General features: G+C 42.9%; 1 protein-coding gene across 1 annotated transcript; it reads left to right on the top strand.

Annotated features, from left to right (window-relative positions):
* The first annotated feature begins 977 nt into the window (after positions 1-977).
* LOC117267394 (chloride intracellular channel protein 4) lies at positions 978-25721 on the top strand. The gene is made up of 6 exons (XM_033643281.2): positions 978-1390; positions 12744-12853; positions 16249-16374; positions 19082-19188; positions 20312-20493; positions 23874-25721. The coding sequence occupies exons 1-6, from the start codon at positions 1322-1324 to the stop codon at positions 24036-24038; spliced, it is 759 nt and encodes a 252-aa protein (XP_033499172.1). The 5' UTR covers positions 978-1321; the 3' UTR covers positions 24039-25721.
* Positions 25722-26520: the final 799 nt, after the last annotated feature.

The raw sequence follows: 26520 nt of genomic DNA, 5'->3' as shown, positions 1-26520 counted from the left end.
CTCCTGTGTAGAATTCTTTCAGTGTTCAATGTTCCTGAGGTTTTTACCAGGAGCCAAATTATCTAGAGGTCTCTTCCTCTCCGAAACGAATGGACCAGGTGATTACAGCCAGTTAAAACACTGAATAAAGCAGTTTCACATTACAAATCAGTGTTTCCTCTATGCTGTTTGGGATGCTTACAGTAATGTGTGCTCACCTTATTTCTGATTCAGATGTTCAGGAGGTTTTTACCGGGAGCTGAATTGTCTGCAGAGGTCTCCTCCTCTCCAAAACAAATGGACCCAGTAATTTATACTGGTAAAAACACACAAGAAAGTTTTGCATGGCATGTATTCAGTAATCTGTGATGGAATACATTTTAAAAGTCACCCTCCTAACACTGGTTATCAAAGAAAAAAGGTGAGCACACATGGCAAGTGCTGGGCAAGCAGCCTGCCTGTGACATGCCAAACAGCATAAAAGAAACACTGATTTGTAATGTGACACTGCTTTATTCAGTGTTATTACTGGTTTTAATCACCTGGTCTGTGTGTTGTGGGAAGAAAGAGACCTCTGCGGATAATTCGGCTCCTGGTAAACTTCCTAAACAATTAACACTAAAATAATTTTTATCATAAGTTTCAGCTGGTTGCAATCTGCTGTCCTCACCGCTAGATGCCACTAAAGTCCCCTCAAACATATACAGTGTTTCTTTAAATCATTACATCTTTTGTCTGTTTCTCTCAAAAAATGTTTACAGGTGCAAAGGTAAATTTATTATCTTACAAAATAAGGTTACATATAGGCCTATTAAACTTTTACGTTTTACAGCACAGGTTTATCACAGTCTGGTAAGACTATCCAGGAGCACTTGAGATCATGATGTCTCTGCAGCCGCTGAGCAGCTTTCAGGCATCCTCATCCTCCTCCCAACAAGAAGACTCCCCTCCTCAGACCCTCCCACATTTTTGTATGTGTGCGCCTCGGATGACATCACGGCTTTAAATATTCCCGTTGCTTCTTCCCACCCGTCCTCATCATCACTACTCAACCAGCTGAAAGTGCCTCACGGTTCAACGATGTTTATGTAGCTTTGCTTGCTTTAAGTTAAACAGCAACGTCGAAATAACTGTATCTGGCAGACACCGCTGCCTCATTGTCGGCTTTGCTACAAACACTTTTGTGCTTCCAGCACCGGGTCCTCCTTGGGAGAAAAAGCGCCTACTGGGCTTCAGTGCGGAAAAAAAGAGAGGAGGAGAAGAGGACCGAGCTAACTCGGGCGTGGTAGCAAGAAAAAAAAACTCATTTTTGTTAGCAAAACTTCAAAAAGTAGCACCCATAATGTCGCTGTCGGTACCGCAGAACGGAGTAAAGGCGGATAACGAGCCCGTTATCGAGCTGTTTGTGAAGGTAAGACCGTAGCACGAGTCAAATGGGAGAAGTTTTTCATTTTTAGTAACTGAGATAAACCCACAGCAGTGTATTGTGATGGTGAACGCTTTATTCTTGCCATGGGAATGAAAGTGATGCTCGCTTTTCTGTCCACAAATGAGTTTATTGTTTAGCTAAAACCGCTAAAGCTAGGTATACGTTAACGGTTCACTCCTAAGGCTCTCTTATATTTACTAACGATTGAAGAAATATTCTTCAATGATATCGCATTAAGTTCAGTTTGTTTTAGGGTTCTCATCCATAATCCTCCCTGCCACTGTGGCCATGTGGAGCCTGCAGTATCACACGCAGGGCGGATGCAGCTTTCCTCCCATCGTGGGGAAAGAGGAGCCTGCCATGCTGAAACACTGGGCGCTACCTCGTCAACATAAAGCAGCTCAGTAGTAACGTTAGTGGACCTGGACAGCAGATTCAACACTCCAACATGTGCTCGCTTGTTGCTGTTGTATTTTCATGCTTATGAGTTGATAGCTTCCCAGAGTGATGGATTATGTTTATATACAGCCATACATTGATACTGGAGTAGACTCAAACCAGCCATTTGAATGTGAAGTTTGGTGTTTGGGGTCACCTTGTCATCTCTGTCTGCTATTGGAGATCTCTGAGAGTCAGACTAGTTTGGTTGTGCTGTTGCTATGAACAGTTATCCAAGTTTACTTAACTTACACAGTACTAAATAGAAATATCTACAGTATCTCTACAGTATTTTGCAGGCATTCGTTATCCTTGGTGTTCTGGGCATTGGTTAATGTCATACAAATGTTAGTTTTACTTTCTGGAAAGCAAAGTTCATCACATTTAAACATGACGATAGACTAGAGAGCTGGATGGATGGTCTTCAGATAACTATTTGTCTGTGCCCTCCCTAAATCTGTGATCATGATTCAGATTTTCTCTGCCTCAGCAGTGACGATGGAGATGGTGGAGTTGTGAATGGCTGTTTTCCTTTCTTCAGCCTGCTGCCTTGCAGAGCGGGAAAATGGCAGAGGAGAAAAAAGGGGGAGCCTGTGGCTGAGGACAGGGGGAGTAGGCGGGAGCTGTGGTGGGGTCCTGTTTGGGAGAGGGGTGTGGGTGATGGTTTAGTGGGGTGTTACTGACCAGAGGAGTGAACACTCTATGGTAATGGTGGATTGTTACAGGCTGAACAACATTTGCAAATGCTACAGATGAAAGTAATTATTTACGGTAGACCTAATAAAAAAGAGGATTGTCTGCAAATCTTATTTAAATTTAATCAAATGATGCATTTGTAACCATGTGTACCTGCCCACTGACTTTGGCTGGGATACAGTTAGCACAGGCCTGTGGAAGTTGTACTCATTAGTTTCAGTAACTGTGAATTAGTCATCCTGTTTTTCCAATTCAAACACAAAAACCTCTCTGTCCTGCTTGTATTGGTACCGTTAACTCCTTTAAGAGAAGCCTTTGTAGTCAGGCATTGATGGGGCTGAGCAGCAGGCCCTCAGTGAAGGAGCAGACCAAATGAAAACAAACTGGCCAGCACCATTTCTCTTAACTACCTCTCTTAGCCTACAGGAGAGGTTACATCATCCCCAGGCCTGGAAGGTTTACACATGTGGCCAACTCATCCCTCTCAGCCCCTCCCTCCCGTTGTTGCCCGTTGTGTACAGAAGTTTCTTCTATTCTGTGTCTGTGTGCTTGTCTGTGAGATAGCCTTTCGTCTCTATGGCCCCTGCATTGCTCTGTGTTACGTGTGCCAGCATCTGACATGTCCACATCTATTATTGAGGCCGTTATTCTCACTGTGCTGCGTTAAACACAGTCATGGGAGACAATGGCAGGCATGCCGGTTGCCATAGGCACACTGCTGTGAGCTGGGCCTCTGGGAACAGCTGATAACGAACTGTGTGTGCTCTCCACACACAGCAGTGTCAGATCTGTTAGGGTGCAGCCACATATCAAAGCTAACTAATTATGCTTTTACAGCACGAGCTGTCTGTAAAGATTTAGCAGTGACAACATGGTTTACCCATTAGAAGTAGCTGACTGTGCCAGTTTAGAGATACTTTGATGATCTTGCAACTTTGCTACCTGCAGTGTTTATAGCTACAGTTGCCACATCGTTATGGGAACACTTCAGGTTGTGCTCATCTTTGAGGGTGTGGACACAAAGTTTGTCATTGTCAGTTTATATTGCTCTCGATAGCAAATGAGCATGATATAATGACTTTGTAAGAGGGAGGATCGACCCTTGACCTCATCACAGCGCTGCAGATTAGATATTGTTCTGCACACATGAGTAGTAATCCGTCCCAGTGTGCGGTAGAGGGTGACTTCCTAGCATACACCCTTGCCTGTATCACTTGGCACTTCAAAACATCACATGGCTACCTTGGTAATATGAAACCCTAAATCTGATGTATTAATGTGCTGTGATAGTTGGGAAATGTATTACTCTGACACGAAGGTGAAATGGATGAGGGTGCAGCTGCATATAATTATAATTACGGTCCATCCATCCCTCTGTTGATCACAGCACTACCTGATTGAATCAGTGATTTCCTTTAGAACCGCCTTGTGTTACCTCTGCAGGATGGTGAAAGAGATCCACTGTTGTTTATATGCACAACTGTTTGTTTTCATTCAGTTTTTAACAGCTTTACAAAGCTGCACAGTGAGTCATGCTCCACCAGCGTATGACTTGACTGTATGACGTTGAGCAGAATATAGATGAGTTGAGAGAAGCAGACAGGCTCCTCTTGTGTATGCATCTCTTGGCTGCAAGTGTGCCAAGGCCACGCTACCGGTTACAAAACCTTCTGCTGCCTCCAGACTTCCATACTTTTGCCAGCAGTGAGAGCAGAGCCAGTAAACATGGTAGAGAAGTGCTTTCAAGTCTGCAGTCTGTCTGTGTTTGTGTATGTCCTCCAGGACAATTCCAGGGGAACCATGGAGATGGAAATGTGCAACACGTCAGATACAGGTACCAACAAAGCAGCACCTCTGCAGTGATGATCATCAGGGACTACACTCTTTAGAAAGAATTAATGCTCAACAGTCAACTCACATCACACAGCCCGCTCAGATTGAAGCCTCTCTTCCCAAGACATGAGAAAAGATGTTACAGTTTATGTGTTGCACCCTGAACTCTCAGTAGACATGACTGTATGCCTTTAAGTTTATTCTAAAGGCCTTGGGAAGAGCTGCATGTGTCATTGTACTGTCGCAACATGTGACGATCAGACGTGTGCCTTGTGATGTGCTATTTTATGAAAACACAATGACCTTTTTCAGCAGTTAATGTGCTCCAGTCAGTGCTGTCGCATGAAATTACATGCAAGGAAGTGTGCTCCCCCACCCTTGGGTGGTATTCCAGGCAATTGAGTACTGTTTCTTCTATAGGAAAATCAATAGAGCAGTTTATTTTTCCCAAGCATATAGCAATGCTTCAGTCAGCATCATGAGTTAGGGGACAAAGATTAATGGCTTGTTACTGTTGTAGAGTGCTGTGCTGTTGCTGAGAGCTGTTGTTTCTGCAGCACCTGGCCTGTCTTCTTCATTGTCAACTGTCTGGTTGACTGATTCTGGACACTGGCCTAATCGATCTGGCAGTGTGTTATTACACCAGTTTGAATAGGAGTTTTCCAATCATTGTTTGCATTTTTTATGGCACAGCTTGCTCAAAAGTCCATTTCATATTCTTGTTATCAGTAGAATATAGGCTGAGTTGTTTATAGTTGTTTCTTAATAAATATGTGCTGTATAAATTCATGTTGTGCCAACATATCCTGAGGAAAAGCTTCGTTCACCCTGTTAGGAGGAGGAAGTGCTTGTCTCATTTGTGCTGCCCGACCAGGAAGCAAGTGGCTAATGAGGCATTTCTCCTATAAGCTCATGGAGAGGAAGTGAGGCCACTCTAGAACAACACAGATCTAAGACTTCGAAGTTTTGATCCCAAAGGAGAGTCTTGCTGTGTTTTACTTGTTAACTATAAAGCTGTACAGGTTACTGCTGCAATTAAAGCCTAACCAGATCAGGACGCAGAGGCAAAACGAGCCTCTGACTCTACCTCTGTTTCTCTCTGTTACAGCATCCTACTGTCAGGAGAGGTGTGTGACCCCTTAAATGAGGAGAATCTGCCTTGCTTGCACATGTAACTCAATCATTCTCAACATGATCTAGTCTGCTTGTGTTTCATGTGCCATCAGAGCCAGCTGAGGTGTATATAATCCAAAGTGTAGTACGTGGAGGATAAGATGACAGGGGCATCTTACTTGACTCATCATTACTCCTTTAACGTGCAGAGTGTAGCGTCCCAAATACCCATCTAGGCTTTCTTTGTCGTTGTAACCATGGCAGAAGACCAGTGGAGCACTTGTTAATGTTAACATTCCAGTCATGACTGCACTGTAAGGACTAATAGTGATGATTCATTATATGATTATAGCTGAAATAAATTAAAAAAGATAATTTATCAGCATCATTTAGGCTACTCACATTGCCACTTTTTTAATTACAGCAGAAATCCAAAATAAAACATCAGGCAGTACTGGTCTGTTATGCCACTTGATATCATATATGAGGTAATATGATATATAAATGTAAAGTATACACTCATGCAAACCTTATAGGCTTGGGCGTGAGCTGTTCCTCAGTTGTTTTGCATGCTTGATTTTTATGATGTGGAAAGCCAGGCAGCATGTTTGTCCCAGACTGTTAATGAAAAGCAACTCAATTGCATGTCAGCGTGGACGCAACCGGCGAGTGGCCAGAGAGAGACGCACTGTCTGCTCAGAATTAATGATCAGCCCGGTGTTTGTGTGGCCACGGGGCAGGCTTTCGCTGCCATGCATATCTGGCATGTGTGGTAACAGCATGGTGGCATTGTGTCGGTGCCAAAGGATGGTTCACAGCTGTCTAGACAAGAATTGTGTCCCGAGGGAATTGCTCCAGGGAACATTTGGGTTCAAAATGAATGATTTTTATCCCTACACAGAGAAACTGGATTTTAAGGAAGTTTTAGATACTTTTTTGACTGATAAGCGTCATGGAGGCCAGTTTCCCATGTTATTTCCCATGCAAATGTGAGGAAAAACAGGGAGGTGTGGGTTTTGCGTATGCGGGTGTTCAAGTGTGAATACGTGAGTCTGCCCTAGTCATCAGCCAGGGGTCTATGAATGTGTAAGAGGGTGGAGAGTTGGAGCTGTTGCAGACCTCAGTGTGCAGCATGGTGTTTGTGTTGGACACTTGAAACAACAGTGAGAGCGGAGGGTGATTGTTGGTTCATGCTGAGCTCCCACATGGCTGTCTGTTTGTTCTTCCGTCATTTTGGATCCGTATTACTCATCACCAAACACCCGGCCGCTGCCTCTAGAAACCTTAACTGACTGTTTGTCTTATCTCTTCCTCAATGAGGCTGAATACAGTAGTTATAACATTAGTGACTTGGCTTACATCATTGCTGTAGTATGGTTTTGCAGTAAGCCTCTTTTAGACTAAAGTTTCCAACTTTCCACAGAAACTGGTGGTACTTAGACAGCGCTCCTGTGCTCCAGCACAGTAGGCCTGTGTCTGTCTGGAAGTCTCGAGGTTTCCACTGAATGATGTCATCCTGAGTCAGAGCCACACCAAGGATGTGATGACGTTTCCATATTCCAGCTAGATCTGACTCCTCTGTACACTCATCTCTATGAGCTTGGTCAGACTCAGGGACGCAGGCCCACCAAGTCTGGCCCAAGTCATTCAGACATGGGGCTAAAATACCTTTTTGGTGACGCCTGAAATCTGCCCACAGGACTGAGTATTGAAAATTAGAGCCAATGTGGCATTTAGATGCTTGGTTGAATTTGTACACTGTTGTGATCATACGGTTTCTGATTTAAATCTTTATTTTGCCAGTTTTAGACTTTATTTTGCTCAACCAAAGTTCTTGAAAAGCTCCTTGCTATTTAGACTGACTTTTTGAGAAGAAGTTAACCTTTTGTGAAATATGAAAACATGTTTTGTAAAAAGAAACATGGCTGTATTCCTCAAAGGAAGTTAAAATATTGAAAAAAAAAAGTTTTGTTTTGGTATTGGTTCTGAAACTGGTTATCATATTTGCACGAGTATCGAAAAATTTCAGCCAGTCCTGCAACTAATGACAGGGTTTCCCACACATTTATTTATTTGTGGCGGCCTGTCACGAAATCAACATTTGCCTCCACAAATTGATATTAATATATTTGGAGGTGGACTGCTTATTAGGAGTGCTGTTGAATATCATTTTGGCTCACTCTTGGAATGCAGAGGGCACAGACAGAGCAAAAGAACCGCAGGTGTAGTAAAAGTGAAACTTCCCCATTCACTTTGCTTCAAGCACCTCTGCAGCCCCTGCTCCTCTCATCCATCAATCTGATCAGCTCTGACTGGATCGACTGATCAGCTATCCACCCTGTGACTCAAACTCCATTTTTGGTTGAAGAATGACCACTGTCTGTCTCAGTCCACTGTGTTTCTTAGCTCTGTATTCAGCTCTTTGACAGGTCATCTTTAGCCTGGTTGTGTTTTTCTGTCTGAAATTTTGAATACTTGCTCAGATATGTAAACACTGAAAATATATCAGCAGCTTGAATTTAAAAATGTTGTTTGTGGCCTTCAAAAATTCTTGTGTTTATCTTAGTCTGTAATTAATGCCGACAACCTGGCAAACTATCTACCCTGCTGACATGGCCTGCTATAAGGCATCAAATTATTCCACGTATTACGCTGTTTTTCTGTAGCATGCCTTGACCTCTAACCGGCCTTTGGAGTCGGACAAACTAAGTATAGGTGTCATGAACCTAACGTATTCTTTCAGTCTGGTTCAGTTCAGCAGTATCAAGCAAGACCACCTTATACAGGGTAAACCTGTCTAAAACATCCAGCTTTGGGTCTGACTGCTCAGTCTAGTTACAGTCCTAACCCCAGTACAGACTGTATACTTGTCCAGCAAACAGGGAGAGGCGTTGCCATGACGTTACCATGGCTGCCCACTCTCAAACGGACATTCCTGCTGTGTGTCAGAGCAGGACAGGAGGAGGAAAGCTGCAGCGCTTGTTACACCGTCAGTTCCTTATTCGGTCAAAGTGTGGCTTGAACTTGCTGAGCAGCCCACCCAATTTAGAGTATGAAGTGTGCTGGGGAGGGGAAGGCACGGCAGCCATGTTACTAAAATTAGGCTGTGAGCAGAGACTGGGAGGACTGTGCTCAGCCTGAGCAGGATCCATTGTCCCTGAACTCTGACTACTGTAACTGTGGTCTCACATCACCAGTCTAAAAAAAGAAAACTTCTGTCTTAAAGAAATATGTGTAAAGAGTTGAGAGGGACAGAGAATAAAAGAGGTAAGAGTTGAACAGGTCTTCCACTTTATGCGCTTGCTCGTAAATTGTTATAGGACTGGACTTGTGAAGAGGAAACCTTTTGTGCCTGTTGGGAGTGCACATAGCTTCAAGTGGTTGCATTATGTCCAAGCTAGTGTGTTGAGGCCTAGCATCATCCTTAGGCTACATGACTGCAGTCATAGGGGAAGTGATAAAGAGGTACGACCACCACACTGTCTGTGTGTGTGTGTGTGTGTGTGTGTGTGTGTGTGTGTGTGTTTTAAAAAGAAAAAGTGTTTTAAAGACATCACTGGCCCCTTTGCTGACTGAGGTCTCATTGTTCTGCTGCGGGGCCACGCTGTCCTGGACACAGACTCCTAGATAACATCCGACTCAAGCATGACTCACACCCTCCACTGGGCAGCTGTGTGTGTTTGGCATTAAATAAACAAGCATCTGTTGACACACGGTCTGTCCATTGAGCCTAAATAAAACTTGAGAGTCTGCTAGCAGTAGTCAGCTGTCTTTGCTTCTGTGCCCCAGACGTTATAACCGTTTCACGTCTGGGGGAAATCTCTGTACCAATCTCTGTAAAAGATGGTGCAACTGTCTGCAAGATGTGAGTCATTTTTGACACAGGAGGCAAAATGGCAGGCTACACACACACTGGGTACTATTAGTGTTCCCGTGAACGCTGCTTGTATTTGGAATCGAGTCACCGCTTTAGTTCTCGGAAAAAGGGAAACTTTTTCAACTGATGTGCCTTGCCTTATAAGGGCCCACTCAAAAATAATTCCCTGCCTTGCTTATGTGTTTTATTGGGGTGTTTCTTTCCCCCGGTTGCAAACTGGTGACGTGCCTACAGCTCTACAAACAAAAAGTGCTTTGTGTTGTTGCTGTATAGAAGGTTCTCCATAAGCCCTTTTCTGAGCGTCACACAATAACAGTGGCACTCTGTAAAGTGTTAGCAGGGTGGAGGAGGACAGTATTTGGAGGGATGTCCTAAAGTTTTATACTCCATTTTGGGCCATTCATATCAAAATCTTGTTTTAATTTTCATTAGCCCACTGAGGTTCTTCTCCAAGGTGCTACCCTGAAGTATTATTCAGCACAGTTATTGCAGAAGACCACTAAACTTGAATCCATACAGGGAAATAAAGAGCAGCTCTTCCTTAACAGCGCAGCAGTTTATGTCACAGGCAGCGGAAATGCAGCTCCACCAGCATCATCACTTAAACTAAACAAAGCACCCTCTTCGGCGGGAGTAGCAGGACATTTCTGGAATAGTTTCTCCCTCCTCCCCAAATGCCCAGCCCCCCACCCCCTGACTCTACAGAGGGGCCCAGGATAAGGGGAGAAGGATAAAGGGGGAAGGATGAAGAAACAAGCAGCGTGCCAAACAGCACACAGACTCTGAAGCTTGCTATCTATTCTCTTACTCCCACTTAAGGCCTCTATTACCGCTTGTTCTCCTTAATGTCTATGATGATCCCCAGTTTCCCCCCTATTTACTGTAATATCTCTCTTACTAGCTGCCTGTTCCTGTCTTTCTGCGGCAGATCCCTGCTGTCAGTGTCTTGGCAGAGATCTGCAGTTCGTTCTGCTGCAGACTCCAGAGGGTAGGAGCACAGCCATGGCTCTGAGGACAGACTGAGGAAGAAAGAAAAGTGTGAAATGTCTTTCTCAGCTGCCGAGGCCTTCTTCTTGGTCACTTGAGACACAGAACTTGAGCTTTAAATGCAGCTCATTGTGTTGAAATACAGTAAACATCTTGTGATTTACAAATGACAATGCTGTGTGGTTTGCATTTTTGTCCCTCAAGAAAGGGAGCTCACTTCAGACGGTTCACCTGTGAATTGGTAATCCCCTTCACACTGTGCATTCTGCTTTCCATGTCATATGTGTCTGGCCATTGCCATGGGAACAGTTGCTGTGCTGCATTGCCACCCTTGATCCAGAACTGAATGGCTCTCTGTAGGTGTAGCGCTGTGGGGGAAATGGAGTAATCATCCCATTGATGTCTTTCTGATCTGCTAAGGATCAGCTAATGCTAGTCTAGTCCAGTGATGGCCATGAACCATGATACCCCCCCAACACTTCATGGCTGAAGCTTTATTGTTGAATTAAATCATGTAAGGTGAAAAGGGGACTTTCATTTGCTGAACAAAGGCAGTGATCTAATCCAAGCTTTTCAGATATTGAATTCAGAGGGAGGGAAGAGGGAGAGGACAGCCGCAGTACAATGGGAGCCAGCAGGCAGATCAAACAGAGCCATCCCACTGGGCATCACACAGAGGACAACAGCAGCCAGCCTGTCCACACCAGCAAGGAGCTGCTGGACTGACTGAACACACCAGAACAAAGTCCACTATTGAGGACAGTGCAGAACCCACATCTTAAGATAGTATTTTGTTAAAATTATGGTTGAGTTAAAACTGATTTGAATCTTATTTTCATTCGGTGTTCTTTGCAAGTCTGCGTAAAACCAGTTGATTTGTGTAGGCTACAGCTTTTGCATTACACATACTGTGTAGTCACACTTTGCATATCACCTCTGCAGCTCGGATCCAGAGGAATGAGGAGTGACTTAGGACACGAGGTGGACAAAACAAAATGATATTCAGCCGTTTCACAGGCTCTGTTGCAGTAATACGTTGAATGAAGAGGTGCATTCCAGAGCGCCGATACTTGAATGACCTCCATGCTTGTCCTTGTGAATAGATGAATAAGGTGCATTCTTTTTTTTGGCCTGCCTTGCCTGGATAATGGCATACCTCAACAGGCTTGGTATCCACAGAGCCACATAGCTTTGCATTAGGTCTGTGATAAAGGCAGTGATATACGTCTGGTGGTGAATTTAAGAAGTGAATAAAAAAAGGAGCAAAGAAGAACAAGATCGGATTTCAGTTTCACAGTAATTACTCAATTTTGCCATTACGTGATTTAACTGAAAATTAACTAGGGTTTTCTTGGACTAGACATTACTGCGCACAGTCAGCATGGCAGATTTCATTAAGATAACTGCGCCAAGCCCAGTTAATCAAATGAAATGCTCATTCTGCCCTCTGATGTAGAATCCAAACCATACTTGTCCTTTGCTACACCCTCCTCACTCCATACATGGCTGTAATTTAGAGAGTTCGAGAAAGAAAGGAGAGCGCGTGACAAAGAGATGGATGGTTGTTGGGAAGGCAGGCGATATCTCAGAGTTTGCAGCACCCTCCCACAGCCTCTCTGTTTACTGCTGTGTGTGTGTGTGTGTGTTTGTGTTTGGTGAGACGGAAATTACTGCTATTGTTACTTTTTCTCATCCTCTGATGTGAGTGATCAGGCTGCTCTGTCAGTACTTCAGCTTCAAAAAGAAAATTAGCCCGCTGGGTTTCCCAAAACTTGGTTCAATTTCGGTTTGGTGCTAACCAATTAGAGTCCGTCATTAATTTGGAGGACACGCGTCTCGTCCATTGATACAATTCCTCACACCACTGCTCAGTCTTGTGTTTGTGCAGTCTAGCAAAAGAGGAAACGAGGCGATCCCAGTCTTAATCACTCCAGAAAGTTTCCTCTTACACTTAGACAGTAGTTCTGCAGATTAATGGAGGGGAAGTGTGCTGAAGTATTTAAGACAAGGGGGTCAGTTCTCCACTCTCTCCGTCCTACTTAAACCTTTTTGAGGGCTGCCTGTAATGTTTATGAAAGAGTCATTGTCTGAAATGGGCCCTCTCTGGGTGAGTGCACTAAAATGCCCTGGGCCATAAAGGTTGATGTGATCTCTGTCGAGATTTTTGAGTTGTTTTTCGGTTTCAGCCCTAACCCAAGTGCTGTCAGTGGCAGAAACCTGTTACAGATGTTTTTCAGATCTTGGTCTCCTATCTTGTGTTTTACACTTGCAGTAATTTAACCTTGGACTTAAAACTGGTGCCATCGTTTGTGTACTTTTCACGGATGGTACCTGCAACATATTTCTGATAGATAATCTCATCTTACTTTGCTATCTGTGTGTTTATTTAAGGCGGGAAGCGATGGAGAGAGCATTGGGAACTGCCCCTTCTCCCAGAGACTCTTCATGATCCTGTGGCTGAAAGGAGTCGTCTTCAACGTCACCACAGTCGACCTCAAGAGGTGAGTCCTACTCTCATTCACCACCCTCCCCTTATTCTTTTTCCTTCTTATCTTCCTCTTCTGCAGATTGTCCTCCTTTTATTGGCTCTTCAAACTGGATTGAAAAAAGTCCCCTTTTTTTCCTTTGATAGCCTGCTCCTGCTTTTCTGGGCGTTTCCACAAAGGTCTTAGCAGCGCTGTGTCGCTTTGATCCAGCCCCACCTCTGACACGCTTGCTGCTTCCCCACTGCTTATTTGGTTTTCCCATGACCCTTTCTCAGGCCGGAGAAAATCAGAGGAAAATAAACACACAGGCTCCGAAGAGGCTATTTAAGGTTCTGCTCACTTCCTGTCCAAATTTTGGTGGCCAACATGTTATTTTTCACCACAGGCATTAGAAAAGGAATGATCCTCTGCAATTCTGACTGCAAGTGAATGTGCTTTCCCACGTGTATTCCAGTACCAGAGGATCTTCACCAAAACCCGCTATGTTTCTGTGTGCATGATTCATCTAAATGCTCCCTAAATGTTTTTCCACGTGCTAAGGCAGGACAGGCAGCAAGTGGCAGTTTATTTTCAGACACGGTCAGATAGATGTTTGGTTTATATGGTCTTTCTTCGTCATGTGTGACTCAGAGACTCAAGATTTCTGTCGTTTTTGTTCCAAAGCGTGGTTCATTGGTATGGCAGCTGGTTCCTCACCGGGCGTCTCCTCCTCTGGCACATGGATACCACTGCTTGCTGGCAAAACACAGCAGAGATGTACTTGATAAATACTGGGCCTCTTTTGTACAGCTAAAAGAAGGAAAGCAGTGTCCATTTGACTAGCTTTCCTGCATGCCTGCACATTCAAGATGAGTGCATAGGTTTGGGTATATTTGCATATATTTTCCCTAGCAGAAGGTGAGCTAACATGAAACAGAGCTTGCTGATTTCCTGTAAAAGCATTGTAGGATGTCTGCCTGCTTAGCAGTGTCTGTTTACCTTTCACTCCTTCAGCTGGAGTCACTACTAGGGTCTTTATCTTTTATCTCTTTCCAGAGGAGCAAGTGATCCAGGCTAGTGTTGTCCTGATACCAAAATGTTGACTTTGGTACAATACTTGCCAAAATATGTTGATACCGATACTTAAACGATGCCACAGCAAAACGTAAAACACCAGGGAATAATTTGACTAATTAGAAAATTGTGACAAGTAGAGCACAAACATCAAGGAGGCATATTAAGTCATTTGTGTTCAGGCTACTTTAGTGCAGTTCTGTATCGTGCATGCTAATAATCCTGGAAGTATCAGATTTATAGTTAATTTGATTTCTGTTTATTACTTTCATGCTCATGAACTTAGTAGTAGTAGTTTGTGTGCTGAGTGCTTTTGACAAAGTAGTAGCCTATATTTGTAACATTAATAATTTGGTGTAAACCATTAGTTCTAGGTCATAGTGTTATAAAAGCATTTCCATGGTTTTCAGTAATCAGATGTTCCCTATGCTTGAGTTTTGTCATGTCTCTGATGGTTAACTTTATATCTGCAACCAGATATCACTTATTTACAGACTTAATACAGCTCCTTGGTGGAGGTCTGGGCTCAACTGAGCGCATTTTCTAATAATAGAAATTATTGACAAAAATGTACATGCTATGATAACCATTACCAGAACTTATTGAGTATAATCGATCATTTCTGACTGGTGTTGTTGATATACACATCTGTGAATGCCTGATTTTAGCAGTTTTCAAGTTATGTTAAAGAATCTTTGTGCTTGCATATGGTAATATTTGCCACTTTGGTAAGTTAGCTGAAAAGATAATGCAAACTTAGCCAAACAGATATCATTGCACTTGATTGCCAGATGGTGAAACATGTTTGCTCGTCACAAAATAATTTACACTAGTTTGACTTTTAAAAGCAAGGGCACTATTCATGCTGTCTACCACATTTAATAACCTGTTGCTCTTTGAACAGGTTAGCATGTTTGTCAGCGTGATGCTTTGCCAAGTCAGATGTGTTAGCTGCCTTGGTCTGTGTAGGCGTAAAATGTCTTTTACAGATGGACTTTGACAGGCTGACTGTCAGCTTTGTAAGCAAAATAATGCCATATTTTGCTTTGTGTGTCTGCAAACCGTGCTAATTCAAGAGCACTTGTATTTGCAGCCAGGCCTCTCCAACTATGCCTGCAGGGAGTGGTCGCACATAAACACAACTCATAGGAAATAGGGCTCTTACTAAAACAATGTCATTCTTAAATTACCGATACTAATAAAATGTTGTATTGTACTGTTTTTTTAAGGTCAGGGTATTGCATTACCTTTCAAGGATCGGTATACTGTGCAACTTTCCTGGCTATATAGCGTCTGTAACCTTGAGTAAACACAAAGCATCTGTGTATTGCAAAAGGTGTCTGTTTGCCATTTTTATGACTCTTTTATTGTAGTATTTAAATGTAAGACCAGTGCACGTTGTTGCACCTGTAGAAGGACATGAATGTCACATGTCACTGCCATATTTGTGAACATTTTATCCTCCCCGAGTTTATGTCTTCTCTTAGGTCAAGGCTGTCATGTTAATATTTGTTTCTGTGATAAAAGCCTATTATTCCTAAGGCAGTTTGCCACCCACTCCTCAGTGAAATCATTGGGTGAGGGTGCCACTTCCCCTTTGCATGCCAAAGAGTTGAAGTCATTTCCCGTTTTGTTTTGTTTTTTTTGTTTTTTGTGCCCTCAGACGGCTTATCCCAAAACTCAGGCACCAGTGGGATCATTGTCATGTCAAAAGCCTGGACCATTTAAGAGTCTCTGCGGATGCATTTTGTTGCTAGTTACATTAGATCAAAGAGGATTCACACTGTCTACTGGCTTCCGCTTCTATTTAGGCTCCATTAGACATGGCTGTGTGTTATGTTGCCTTCATGCTGAAGGGGACTCTGTGGATTTCACAAGGCAGTTGTGTTCACACTACTCATTCAACACATGCTCATTGTTGTTTATGTGTGTCAGTGTCACCTGCTTGCCAGAGACATCTGGTACAAAATGTGCTGGTTTGAAGGCCGCAGGGAGAAAGGGACACCCAAACACACTCGTGGAGACAGATAAACACACACATGCACAGTTAAAGACAGAGTGCTGAGTGGCTATAGGTGCTTTTGGTTGATTAAGTTGCAGCAGGCTGTCAAAGAGCCACAGCAAATTCAACTGCTTGAACTTTGATATATAATGTGAATACACAGTATATGTGTTTAACCAGGAAACAACAGATATTATAGATCTGTCTCATTTACAGTACTATGATATTTTACTGAAGTGGGAATGAAAGCTACTTCTGGTAGTTAGATCCACGTGAATTATAACAATGTTTTAATTGGTTGCATGGCTTTGTTTTGCTGCTTCTATCCACTGAAGTTACTCTGCTTCTCTTCCAGGAAACCGGCAGACCTCCAGAACCTGGCCCCGGGCACCCACCCACCCTTTATCACCTTCAACGGCGAGGTCAAAACTGACGTCAACAAGATAGAGGAGTTCCTTGAGGATGTCCTCTGCCCACCGAAGTGAGTGCTTTCTCATTCCTGTGATCATGCTCTGACACACCTAAACTCTGAGCACACCACACTCTTGGCTTTTAAATGCCCTGTTAGTATGTAATGAATGGTAGAGGCCTTATATGAATTTTTAAAAATATTCTTTATTTTTGTTATTGCCAGCAAATTCCATGAAAAGACCAAAATAAACAATGTGCCAGTCGGTCTCTCTGTGGCTCTCTGTGACCCCAAGTCAGTTTGTTCCCACGGAAGACATAAATAATCAAAAATGGGGAACAAATAAAAAGATACATTTCTGGCCGAAAACAGCTTAGACAGAGAAATATTCTATACCTGGTATGATTGGGTACCGGTAAACTTGTAGAAAAGACTCCCGCATACTGTCTAACTTGCAAACATAGTGATTTTAATGCTGTTGGAACATTTCTGTGACTAGACCCACATCAGGCAAACAGTTTTGTAACAAACAGAAGCCATCTTAAGAAGGAGTAGCTTTTTGCAATCACATTACTCACCTGCAGTAGGAAGACATCAATATGCAAACTCACAGCCACTCCTACTTAAACGGGCACTGTGTAGGAATTTCTCCCATCCATCTCCCATCATGTTGAGATTGTATATTGCATTCAAACGGATAGCGCACTCTAGCGCCTCACTGTTTCAAACGCGTATTGCAACAGCGGTAGCTGCTGTGTACCCAAAAGATATGATAACATTGATGAAACCATGTCTTCCAATACTTCATGGAGTATTCATTCAGGCTCCTACACAGACACACGTGAGTGTGAGTTGACGAACCCCCTCCTCACCATGCAGGCTGTGTTTACAATGTAGGACTGTTGTGGTGGGTGTAAATCGAAACAAACCAATCACGTCTTGTCTTTTGACAACTGACAAGTGGCTCAACCTCACACACCTCATCCCTCTCCTCGCAACATTGCATCGCTAACAGCTGTTAGCGACCAGTGCCACTAACAGCACTAAGGGCACTGTCGCTCGTAACTGCCATAACTGACCAAACTGCCGTAACTGCCACAACAAAACAGGAAGGAGGATCTGATTGGCTGCCTGGGCCAATGACGACAATGACGAATGGTGCTACTGGCGTCTGACGCTCAAAAAGTTGAAAATATTTTAACTTTTCAGTATCTACACAGGTCTAAAAAGAAGCGTTTACAAAAACGTGCGTCTAAAAAGACGCCGGGAAAAACACCCATCTAAAAAGATGCTTGAACGCTGGTCAGACGCGCCGTATCATAGGAAAACAATTGTTTTACTGGCATCACGCTTCTAGCGTTTCATCTCTGTGTGATCGCCCCCTAACAGCGGCTAACAGCTGTTAGCGGCACTGGTCGCTAACAGCTGTTAGCCGCTGTTAGCTGTGATTCTCCTTCAGCAGCTCTCTCCACCTGGGAAAGGCTACCCCGATGTTGACCCTCCTTTTTTTTAAATCGCCGGTCACGTTGCCTTTTTGCCTTTTTTCAAATGCACCGGCACCGACTAGCCTGCTTGCTGCTGCTTTTCGTCACTCTACCTGCAGGCAGAAACCGGAAACCGACAAGTGAAAACGCGAAAGGCGATTCCGTATTTCTCAAATATGTCCCTGTACGTACCTGTATTTTCAAGATGGCGCACGTACATGATGAGACACCGGTCGCAATGTATATGTAAATGAGAATTTCAGAGCTTACGGACATACTTAGATACACTGATGGAGGTAAATACACATGTGCTAGGACACACTTTTGACTGCAAAATTTGTTTGTCTCAAAGAACAACTGAAATTGTTACATATAGTGCCTTTAAGATGGCTTCTGTTTTTTACAAAACTGTTGGGGGAGTCTTTTCTTCAAGTTTAATTCTTCTTGTCCCTCTCCTACGCACCTGTTTGAAAATAGATATGCAAAGTATTCCTTTGTTATCAGCCAAAATAACCCAGTACCTCCAGTCAGACGATGCCCACATCTGATCTTTTTTGCACTGGGGGTCTGATTCCGGTCCGTCCAGACTACCCACCAGATCAGCAAACTTTTTGTTGCAGCTGTCTGCGGAGCTGCTAGCCTCCTGGTGAACGGTAAAGTCAATGTCTGCTTGGTTAGTACGAGCTAACGCAGCAGCAGCTAACATCCAACACCAGTCTGTCAGTCGGTCTGAACAAACTCACACCCAACCCTGTTAAAAACTGTTAGGTTACGTTAGTTGTGTGATGTTAACAGTTAGCCCTCTCACTGTGTATGTGTGCAGCCAGGCGGACTCTTATTGCCGACTGCCCAGCACAAAGCTCACACTCCTGCAACAGCAGCTACAACCCATACAGTCTGTAGTGTGGTGAAGTTGACTGTGGTGAATATGCAGAGTTGGCAGATCAGCGTGCTGCGATGTTACCAAAACATTAGGAAGTATGGCTGTACTATATGCCACTCCATTCACATTATGGGTATCGAATCAAGTATTCTGCTGGTATTGGTATCACTTTAAGGGTACTGGTATTGGCACCTGAAGTTTTGAAATGCTATCCAGCCCTAATACTAGGTTGTTTTTTTTCTTAATAGGATTGAGTTACTGGTTGTTTAGGTCTTTTTTTTTTTTTTAAAGATGGGGTTTGTTTACAATAACAAAAATGCTGAATATCACCAGAATTATCCTTTAACCATCATACATGCATCATACATACATATACATATGTGTGTATTTACATATGTGTGCTTGTGTGCAGGTACATCAAGCTTGGTGCAAGACACCCCGAGTCAAACACATCTGGTATGGACATCTTTGCCAAGTTTTCAGCATTCATTAAGAACTCAAAACCAGATGCGAATGAGGGTAAGTTACCTGTATTTCTGTTCGTTGTGTTCGACACACACACACACACACACACACACACACTTGATTGGGTACGCTGGTAAAGAGCAGAGATCCAGAAACCTTCCATTTGTGTAGGGAGAGCCCTCTGGTTGCTAGGCGACAGTGATAGCCCTGCCCTGATTGGTGGTTTACAGCCTCACTCGGGAACACAGAGCTTTTGTTCCTCTTGTCCTCTTGCTCCCCGTCTCACCTGGTGGAGCTCTCTGGAAAACCACAGAGCAGCTATCCTGTGAATGAACTAGTGCTCACAATCTCATCCTTGCTGTTCTTGTTCCTTGCACCCCAGACCCTGCTGTAAGAGAGGGGGTCATATCACAAACTCAACAGATAAGATTACTGGAATAATATGGGAAATATGTAATCTATTGTCTAAGAGATTTTGCAGTATCCTGGGTGAAACAATTTGTGGAATTGTTTCGCTTGAAGGATGTTTATAGTGTTCACAAAATACCAAGATTTTGTGTCATGTTTTAGTTGGCTGCTCTCCACCCTGGGAAAATATTGAACCATGGTGAGCTTGATGTGAAAGCCAAGGCTGTGTCAACAGAGTTTGAGGCTGAATCTCATGGTTCGATGATAAGTGCTTTCCGAAGTAACAGGTCAAGTCTGCTGTTGAACTACTGGATCGAACATTCATGTCATATTTTCCAACAATAGAATAAATTGTTAATGAATGATTTATAGATGAATGAATATAGGGTGGGGACAAAGTGTCACACCTGTGCAATCAAATGCAATCTATTGAAATGTGGGTAGTAAGGTTTTGGTATTTGTTGCAACGGCACATCATTGTGTCACAATGCTATGGAATAGATTGTGTTAGAATGTGCAGGTGTCCATGATGTTTCAGTTTCCTTATTTATAATGTACATGGTGTACATGCACACAAGCACTTGTCTGCTGACTGATGAAATGCTGCCCCCATGTGGTTGATCAGCATATAGGTGTAGCAGCTGCAGCAGGAGGGTTGAGGAAAAGCCATGATAATTTAATACTGTTAAAAGATTATTTGCTCAAACTGAATATACAGTTCAATTTGAATTAAAACATTTTTTATAATATCTCTTGTGTCACGTTGCAGCTCTGGAGCGTGGCCTCCTGAAGACACTGCAGAAGCTGGACGAGTACCTTCGCTCACCACTGCCCGACGAGATCGACCACAACAGCATTGAGGACATCAAGGTTTCCAACCGTAAATTCTTGGACGGTGATGAAATGACCCTGGCTGATTGTAACCTGCTGCCTAAGCTGCATATAGTCAAGGTGAGCACGGGAGTATTAGAAACACCACTGTCTTGTTAACTGTGGATTCTTCACGTGAAGCGCCCATAGACTGCACAAAAAAAAAGGATGTAGCCACCATGATGTCACCTGTTGGTTTATGGACTCCTGTTCTAGAGCCTTGGGTTTGGGATTTTTGCTTTCGCCATCTTGGATATTTGGAGCCAGTTCATTTATCTCCTTTAACTTTAGCTTACATTGTAGTTATGCTATGTAGCGTGTGAAATAGAGTATGGTGAATGTGCTAGTAAAGGTAGTATCAGCATTGCTTCTGCCTGGAGCTCGCATAAACGGAGCCTGGGTTTGGTTGAAGGTGGCAGTGCTGTTTGGGCTGAGATCACTGTCTAGCCTCCTGGAGGTGTCATTGTTGTGATGGCTCATCTTGGGGAGGTAGACTGTACAGCCTAACCCGGCGGGGGAGTGTGATAGCCTAACAAGGCTTCCTTCCCTGGGTCTACCTCCTCTGTGGTAATGTAGGTAAGGTAAAGGAGGTTGTTCGGTTAGTGTGGGGAGCAGTGAGACCTGGCATTAGGGGAGTGTCTCTGGGACACCAGAGATCACTGTCTAGCCTCCTGGAGGTGTCGTGGGACCAACTAGACGAAACACCGGTGAAAGGAGGTTCCCACCCGATGACCCCAAAGACATGTTAGTTATCACTGCTCACTGGTCTGTATAGTTAAGCCTTGCCATAATAGCTTATCGTAGGGCTTAGGAGGTTATTCACTGAGTGCTGATCCTTTTTTTTTTTTTTTTTTTTTTTAGAGCACAAACTTCTTGTGTTTATTTGAACTTGGCATGGTTAGCATTTACAGCTATGATCAACTATGATAATACTAATGCTAATTTTTGCTAGTACAAAACAGGCTTAAAACCATTAAAGGGATAGTGTACCCAAAAATGAAAATTCAGCCATTATCTACTCACCCATATGCCGATGGAGGCCCTGGTGAAGTTTTAGAGTCCTCACATCCCTTGCGGAGATCGGCGGGGGGAGAGGCTAGCACACCTAATGGCTGACAGCGCCCCAGACTAACGTCCAAGAACACAAAATTGAAACCACAAAATATCTCCAACATGCCCATCCATAGTGATCCAAGTGTCCTGAAGCCCCGACATAAAAAGTTGTTTCGAAAAACGTCATTTGAACTCTGTTTTTAGCCTCACTGTAGCCTGTAGCTCTGACTGCTTCTCTGTGCTCCGTGCTCATGTGTGTGTGCTCAGGGTGATCGGTGATGCACGGTCTCTGAAGAGCAGAAGTCTCGTCAGTACTGATGTCCAGATTCTCAAGTGCAGGCATCGCCAATTCCCAGTCTGAGCAGCAAAGACTTTCCTCATCCGTTGGCATTGCTTTGCATTTGAAACAACTACACCACCAGGTTTCCGGTGCTCGACTCCAGTATTCTGTGGCTGGCTGAGGCTCATGAGCTGCGGCGGCTGCTTCTTCCAGTAGCCTTAGCTCTGCGTCCGTATACTCGGGCTCAAACAAATATGGCTCAACAAAGAAATGCTGTTCCTCCTCAATTACAAAGTCTTCAGACATGTTGGGCTGTCCTTTTCTAAAAGACCGTAGTGCAAATTATCTTTTAGCTCCGTGGTTACTGTTGTCTCCCCCTGCAGCGCACGTGTCCTGTGATGTAAACACAGGTAAGCAAAGCTCATGCTTTCGCTGGTCTCGCGCAAGCGCACACACGTGAGCGCGGAGCACAGAGAAGTAGTCAGGGCTACGGCTACAGTGAGGCTAAAAACAGAGTTCATATGACGTTTTTCGAAACAACTTTTTATGTTGCGGCTGCAGCACACTTGGATCACTACGGATGAGCATGTTGTAGATACTTTGTGGTTTCAATTTTGTGTTCTTGGACGTTAGTCTGGGGCGCCGTCTGCCATTAGGTGTGCTAGCCGCTCCCCCCGTCGATCTCCGCAAGGGATGTGAGAACTCTAAAACTTCACCTGAGCCTCCGTCGACATATGGGTGAGTACATAATGGCTGAATTTTCATTTTTGGGTGCACTTTCCCTTTAAAACAAAATCTGCTTACTAGAAAAACTGATGATCATACTCCTTACAGGGTCTTTTAGTACAACCAAGTGCCGAACAAGACTTCAGGCAGCCACAAGGTTACAATTAACTTTGAACAGAACAGAAAGGTTGTCGCCATGGTAGTGTTTGTTAGCGAACCCACCTGTCACTCAAAGCGGCATTCAAAGGCATGAGATCACCAAACTTCATGAACCAACAAGAATGATAAAGACGAGACCTCTCCCACCCAAACTGGTGCAACAAAACTAACAGGAAGGTCAGACCAATATCAGTCAAACAATCAAGTCTTTACATGCCCACATGCACCCAAGAAAGAGTTTAATGAGACAAAATAAGTGAAAACACCTGCATGAGTGGACAGTGGTTATGTAGGACCTTTTAAATGAACCATTGTTCGGCATGAGGGTGAGAACGGTTTTAATTTCAGTCATATTGAGGGTGTTTTACAAAACTAAACCACTTGTTCCATGTTTTCTGGTGTTGCAAGGATGTTGATACTCTGTAGTGCTGCAACTACTGATCTTTTCTGTTGTCAGGTAATCTTGAAAATAGCCATTTCCCTAAATAACCAATTAATGCTTTGTTTTATATGAATAAAGTGTAAAAAAAAAATGCCCTGTCACAATTTCTCGGTTTTCACACTGATGCTTTCAAATATCTTGTTTTGTAATTAAGTAATTAAGTAAATTTTATTTATATAGCACTTCTCACAGAGAGGACTCACAAAGTGCTTCACAAGATAAAATACAAAAAATACAATAACAGAAACAATGCAAAAAATACACAAAAACAAATAAAAAGTAAAGTGCAGTGAAAATTTTGTCTCACTAACAGTCTAAAACTCAAAAATATTTACCATCATGTCAACAAAGAAAAGCAGCAAATCTTCATATTTTAGGAGCTGGAACTAGTGAACCTTTGGCATTTTGTTTTTCATAATGGGCTTAAATAATTACTCAACTATCACACTTGTCTGATTTTTTTATTGGTCGACTAATTCATTACATGACTATTAGTTTAAGTTTTATAACAGTGGTGCCCTGTGGATGCCTTTAGGGCAATTAAATGATTACTTACCAACAAAATACTGAAATAACTGTTCCGTTATGGTGGCACAGTTTTTAAATTTCTCCAACAATAAAACAAGTGTGATTTCTTGACAGATGATTTTTGTGTGATATTAATTAATAAAGAAAGTACTGTGTGAACTGCATCACAGTGCTTCACAAAGACTGAACGGTTTTTTCTGCTGATGCTTTGAGTTTATTAAAGAGTTCATCACTCAATTAGTGAGATTTCTAACTTCTGATACCTTCCTCCAGGTGGTGGCCAAGAAGTACAGAGGCTTTGAGATCCCCAAAGAGATGACTGCTGTCTGGAAGTACCTGAACAACGCCTACACCCGTGAAGAGTTCACCAACACCTGCCCCAGTGACAAAGAGATTGAGATAGCCTACGCAGACGTAGCCAAGAGGCTGGTCAAATAGGCTCCTCTGCCCTGACCTCCTCTCCTCCCTCCATCTCTCACTCCGTCACCCTCCCCCTCTCTACACACCCTTACACCTCCCCCTCCCCAGCACCGGGACTGATGTGCTCATTCACGAGAAAGAAAAAACTCTGGACTTCTTTTTCTTCTCTTCTCATCTAGAGCGAACCCCAATGCATGAACCCCTCTTGATTCATTTTTTTTCTTGCGTATTTTACAAAGACCTATTTTTAGTTGATTCAGCAGCAGGTCACAGCTGTTCCATGTTTCATCATTAAGTGCTTTTACGTTTCATTTGCTGATGAATGTTGTGAGGCGTTGCGAGACGGCGAGGCGAGAAGCAGCCAGACACGTGTATCAGTGCTTATCAATGTTGGGAGCCTCGTCAAACACACTCCCTGATAAGTGACCTTCGAGCTGACCTTCTCTCTGCATGCATGCAGGGGGAAAGGTCACAAGCTGTTGTCGATTTTCTGTTGTCTGTTTAATATTGAAATAGCTCTTTCTAGGATTGCTTTAAAACGAACACAGAGAAGCAGTTTATTTTCCTTGTCTTTTGGCTTATTAAGAGGCATTGTAAACAGTGTTGAAGCTTCAGTGTTTTTGGCTCAAGTATTTGACAGGTTTAAGTAGAAGCTAATCCAAACCTGACATATCAAGTGAGAGATGCTTTATCTTAATGTCGAGCTGTTAAAAATAAATCAAAATAATTGTAACCGCAGGTAAAGCCACCTGGCATCCATGCTCTGATTTTCTCATTGCCTCAAATGGGCAAAAGTAGCTCAGCTCAGTAGAACTGTAGGGAATTTCCTGTCCCGGCTGCAGAAGTAACAACTCAGGACAAATCTAACCTGAGGTCTAAGAAATATTCAACATATGTAGCTTACAGATGTTCAAGGAGGTGTAGACTTCTAGGCTGGCCTTTTGTTAATCAACTACAGAAAAGCTTGCTGACTCTTTCTTCTCTTGTGAAGCATGAAGGAAAGTCGGTCGTGCTGACTGTAGCGGTAGTTTAGATTACACGTGGCGGACCAAAAAGGGGCACATTCTACTGGTCTCACTGTGGATAGGATGACAATGGCTGTATAAATGGAAAAAAAAGAAACCATGCACTCTCACCGTTTTCTTCTCCATAGCATACAGAATGAAGGACACTAATGTGCAAGTCAGGCGACACGAAAGATATTTATGACAAAACAAATCGAGGAAAGCAGCGATGAAACCAATTTTTTTCAGTACATGGACTGATCTCTGAGGTAGTGAATGTACGTTATGATACAGTAGCTCCAAAAGTGCTTTACTACGGATAAAGCAACCCGTTTTGTTTTCTCTCATTTGCCATGTTTTTTTTTTCAGAACATTTGTTATGAAACAAATTTGATTTAAAAAAAAAAAAGGAATTGTAAATATTTGTTTTGATTGCTCAGAATTCAATGTGTAAATTTTATACATTTCATCAGAATTTTGAGGGAAATGGGCTCATTTCTTGGCTGCTTGGATAAACCATCTCCTCTTTTGCCTTACTTGTTTTCTCTCTGCGGATGTTTTGCAGGATGGTTTTTCAGAGATCGATTCATTGAGTTCAACATGAGTGTGATGTTGTACAAAGAAAATATCCAAGCTATGTCATGGCTTTTTTTTTAACAATATTGACTGAATTGAAATAAAGTTATTGGCACTCTGACTTTCATTTGTGTATAAACTTTCAGTGTTTTGACAATCATTTTACTCACTGGGTTGCCTTTGGCGCTCAATTCTATGCTTGCATGTTTTTAGATAATCCATACTAATATTTTTTTAGTTACAAATTGGGGCAAGTTCCCCAGTCAGATTTAGAAAGAACTGTGAAAGACCTCGCTGTTAAGGTCCAGTGTGTAGGATTTAGTGGCACCTAATGGCAGAAATGGTTTACAATATTCATAACTCTGTTTTCATTAGTTTATAATTGACTGAAGATAAGAGACACTGTTTTCTTTACCTAAGAATGAGATGTTTACATCTATATACGCAGTGGATCCAGGCTACTAGGAAGTGCAACCGACTTTGGAGCCAATTTGACATACTGATAAACTGTGTATCTATAACTTTGGGTCTGTCATGTGATGCCATTGTGCCAAAAAAAAAACTTGGGAAATTGGGAAAGAGACGTCACAAATCCCACGAAATAATTCTTTTCACTATCAGGATTTAAGTCATTCAGTCCGCTAATATTTTTAAACTCTAGAAGAGCCACACAGTTAAATCATTTTATCCCCATTCAAGTTAGCGGAGAACTTAACTGGAAGTAGCCAGCTTGGCCGGTGGAAGTTAGCTGCTCGTCCTCCAAAGTCTCTAGTGGACCCAACGATGCAGAAGATCTGGGTAATTTTATTCCCAGAAGTCAAAATTTTGGCTTCATGCGCCACTGAGCAACTTTAATAGGAATGAACGAGGTCCATCTCAAATGATATGTCCAGTTCTTTTTATACATCCATGGGTGGGTC

Source organism: Epinephelus lanceolatus, chromosome 15, assembly GCF_041903045.1.
Source record: "Epinephelus lanceolatus isolate andai-2023 chromosome 15, ASM4190304v1, whole genome shotgun sequence".
Lineage (NCBI taxonomy): Eukaryota > Metazoa > Chordata > Actinopteri > Perciformes > Serranidae > Epinephelus > Epinephelus lanceolatus.
This window is presented reverse-complemented; position numbering and strand designations above follow the sequence as displayed.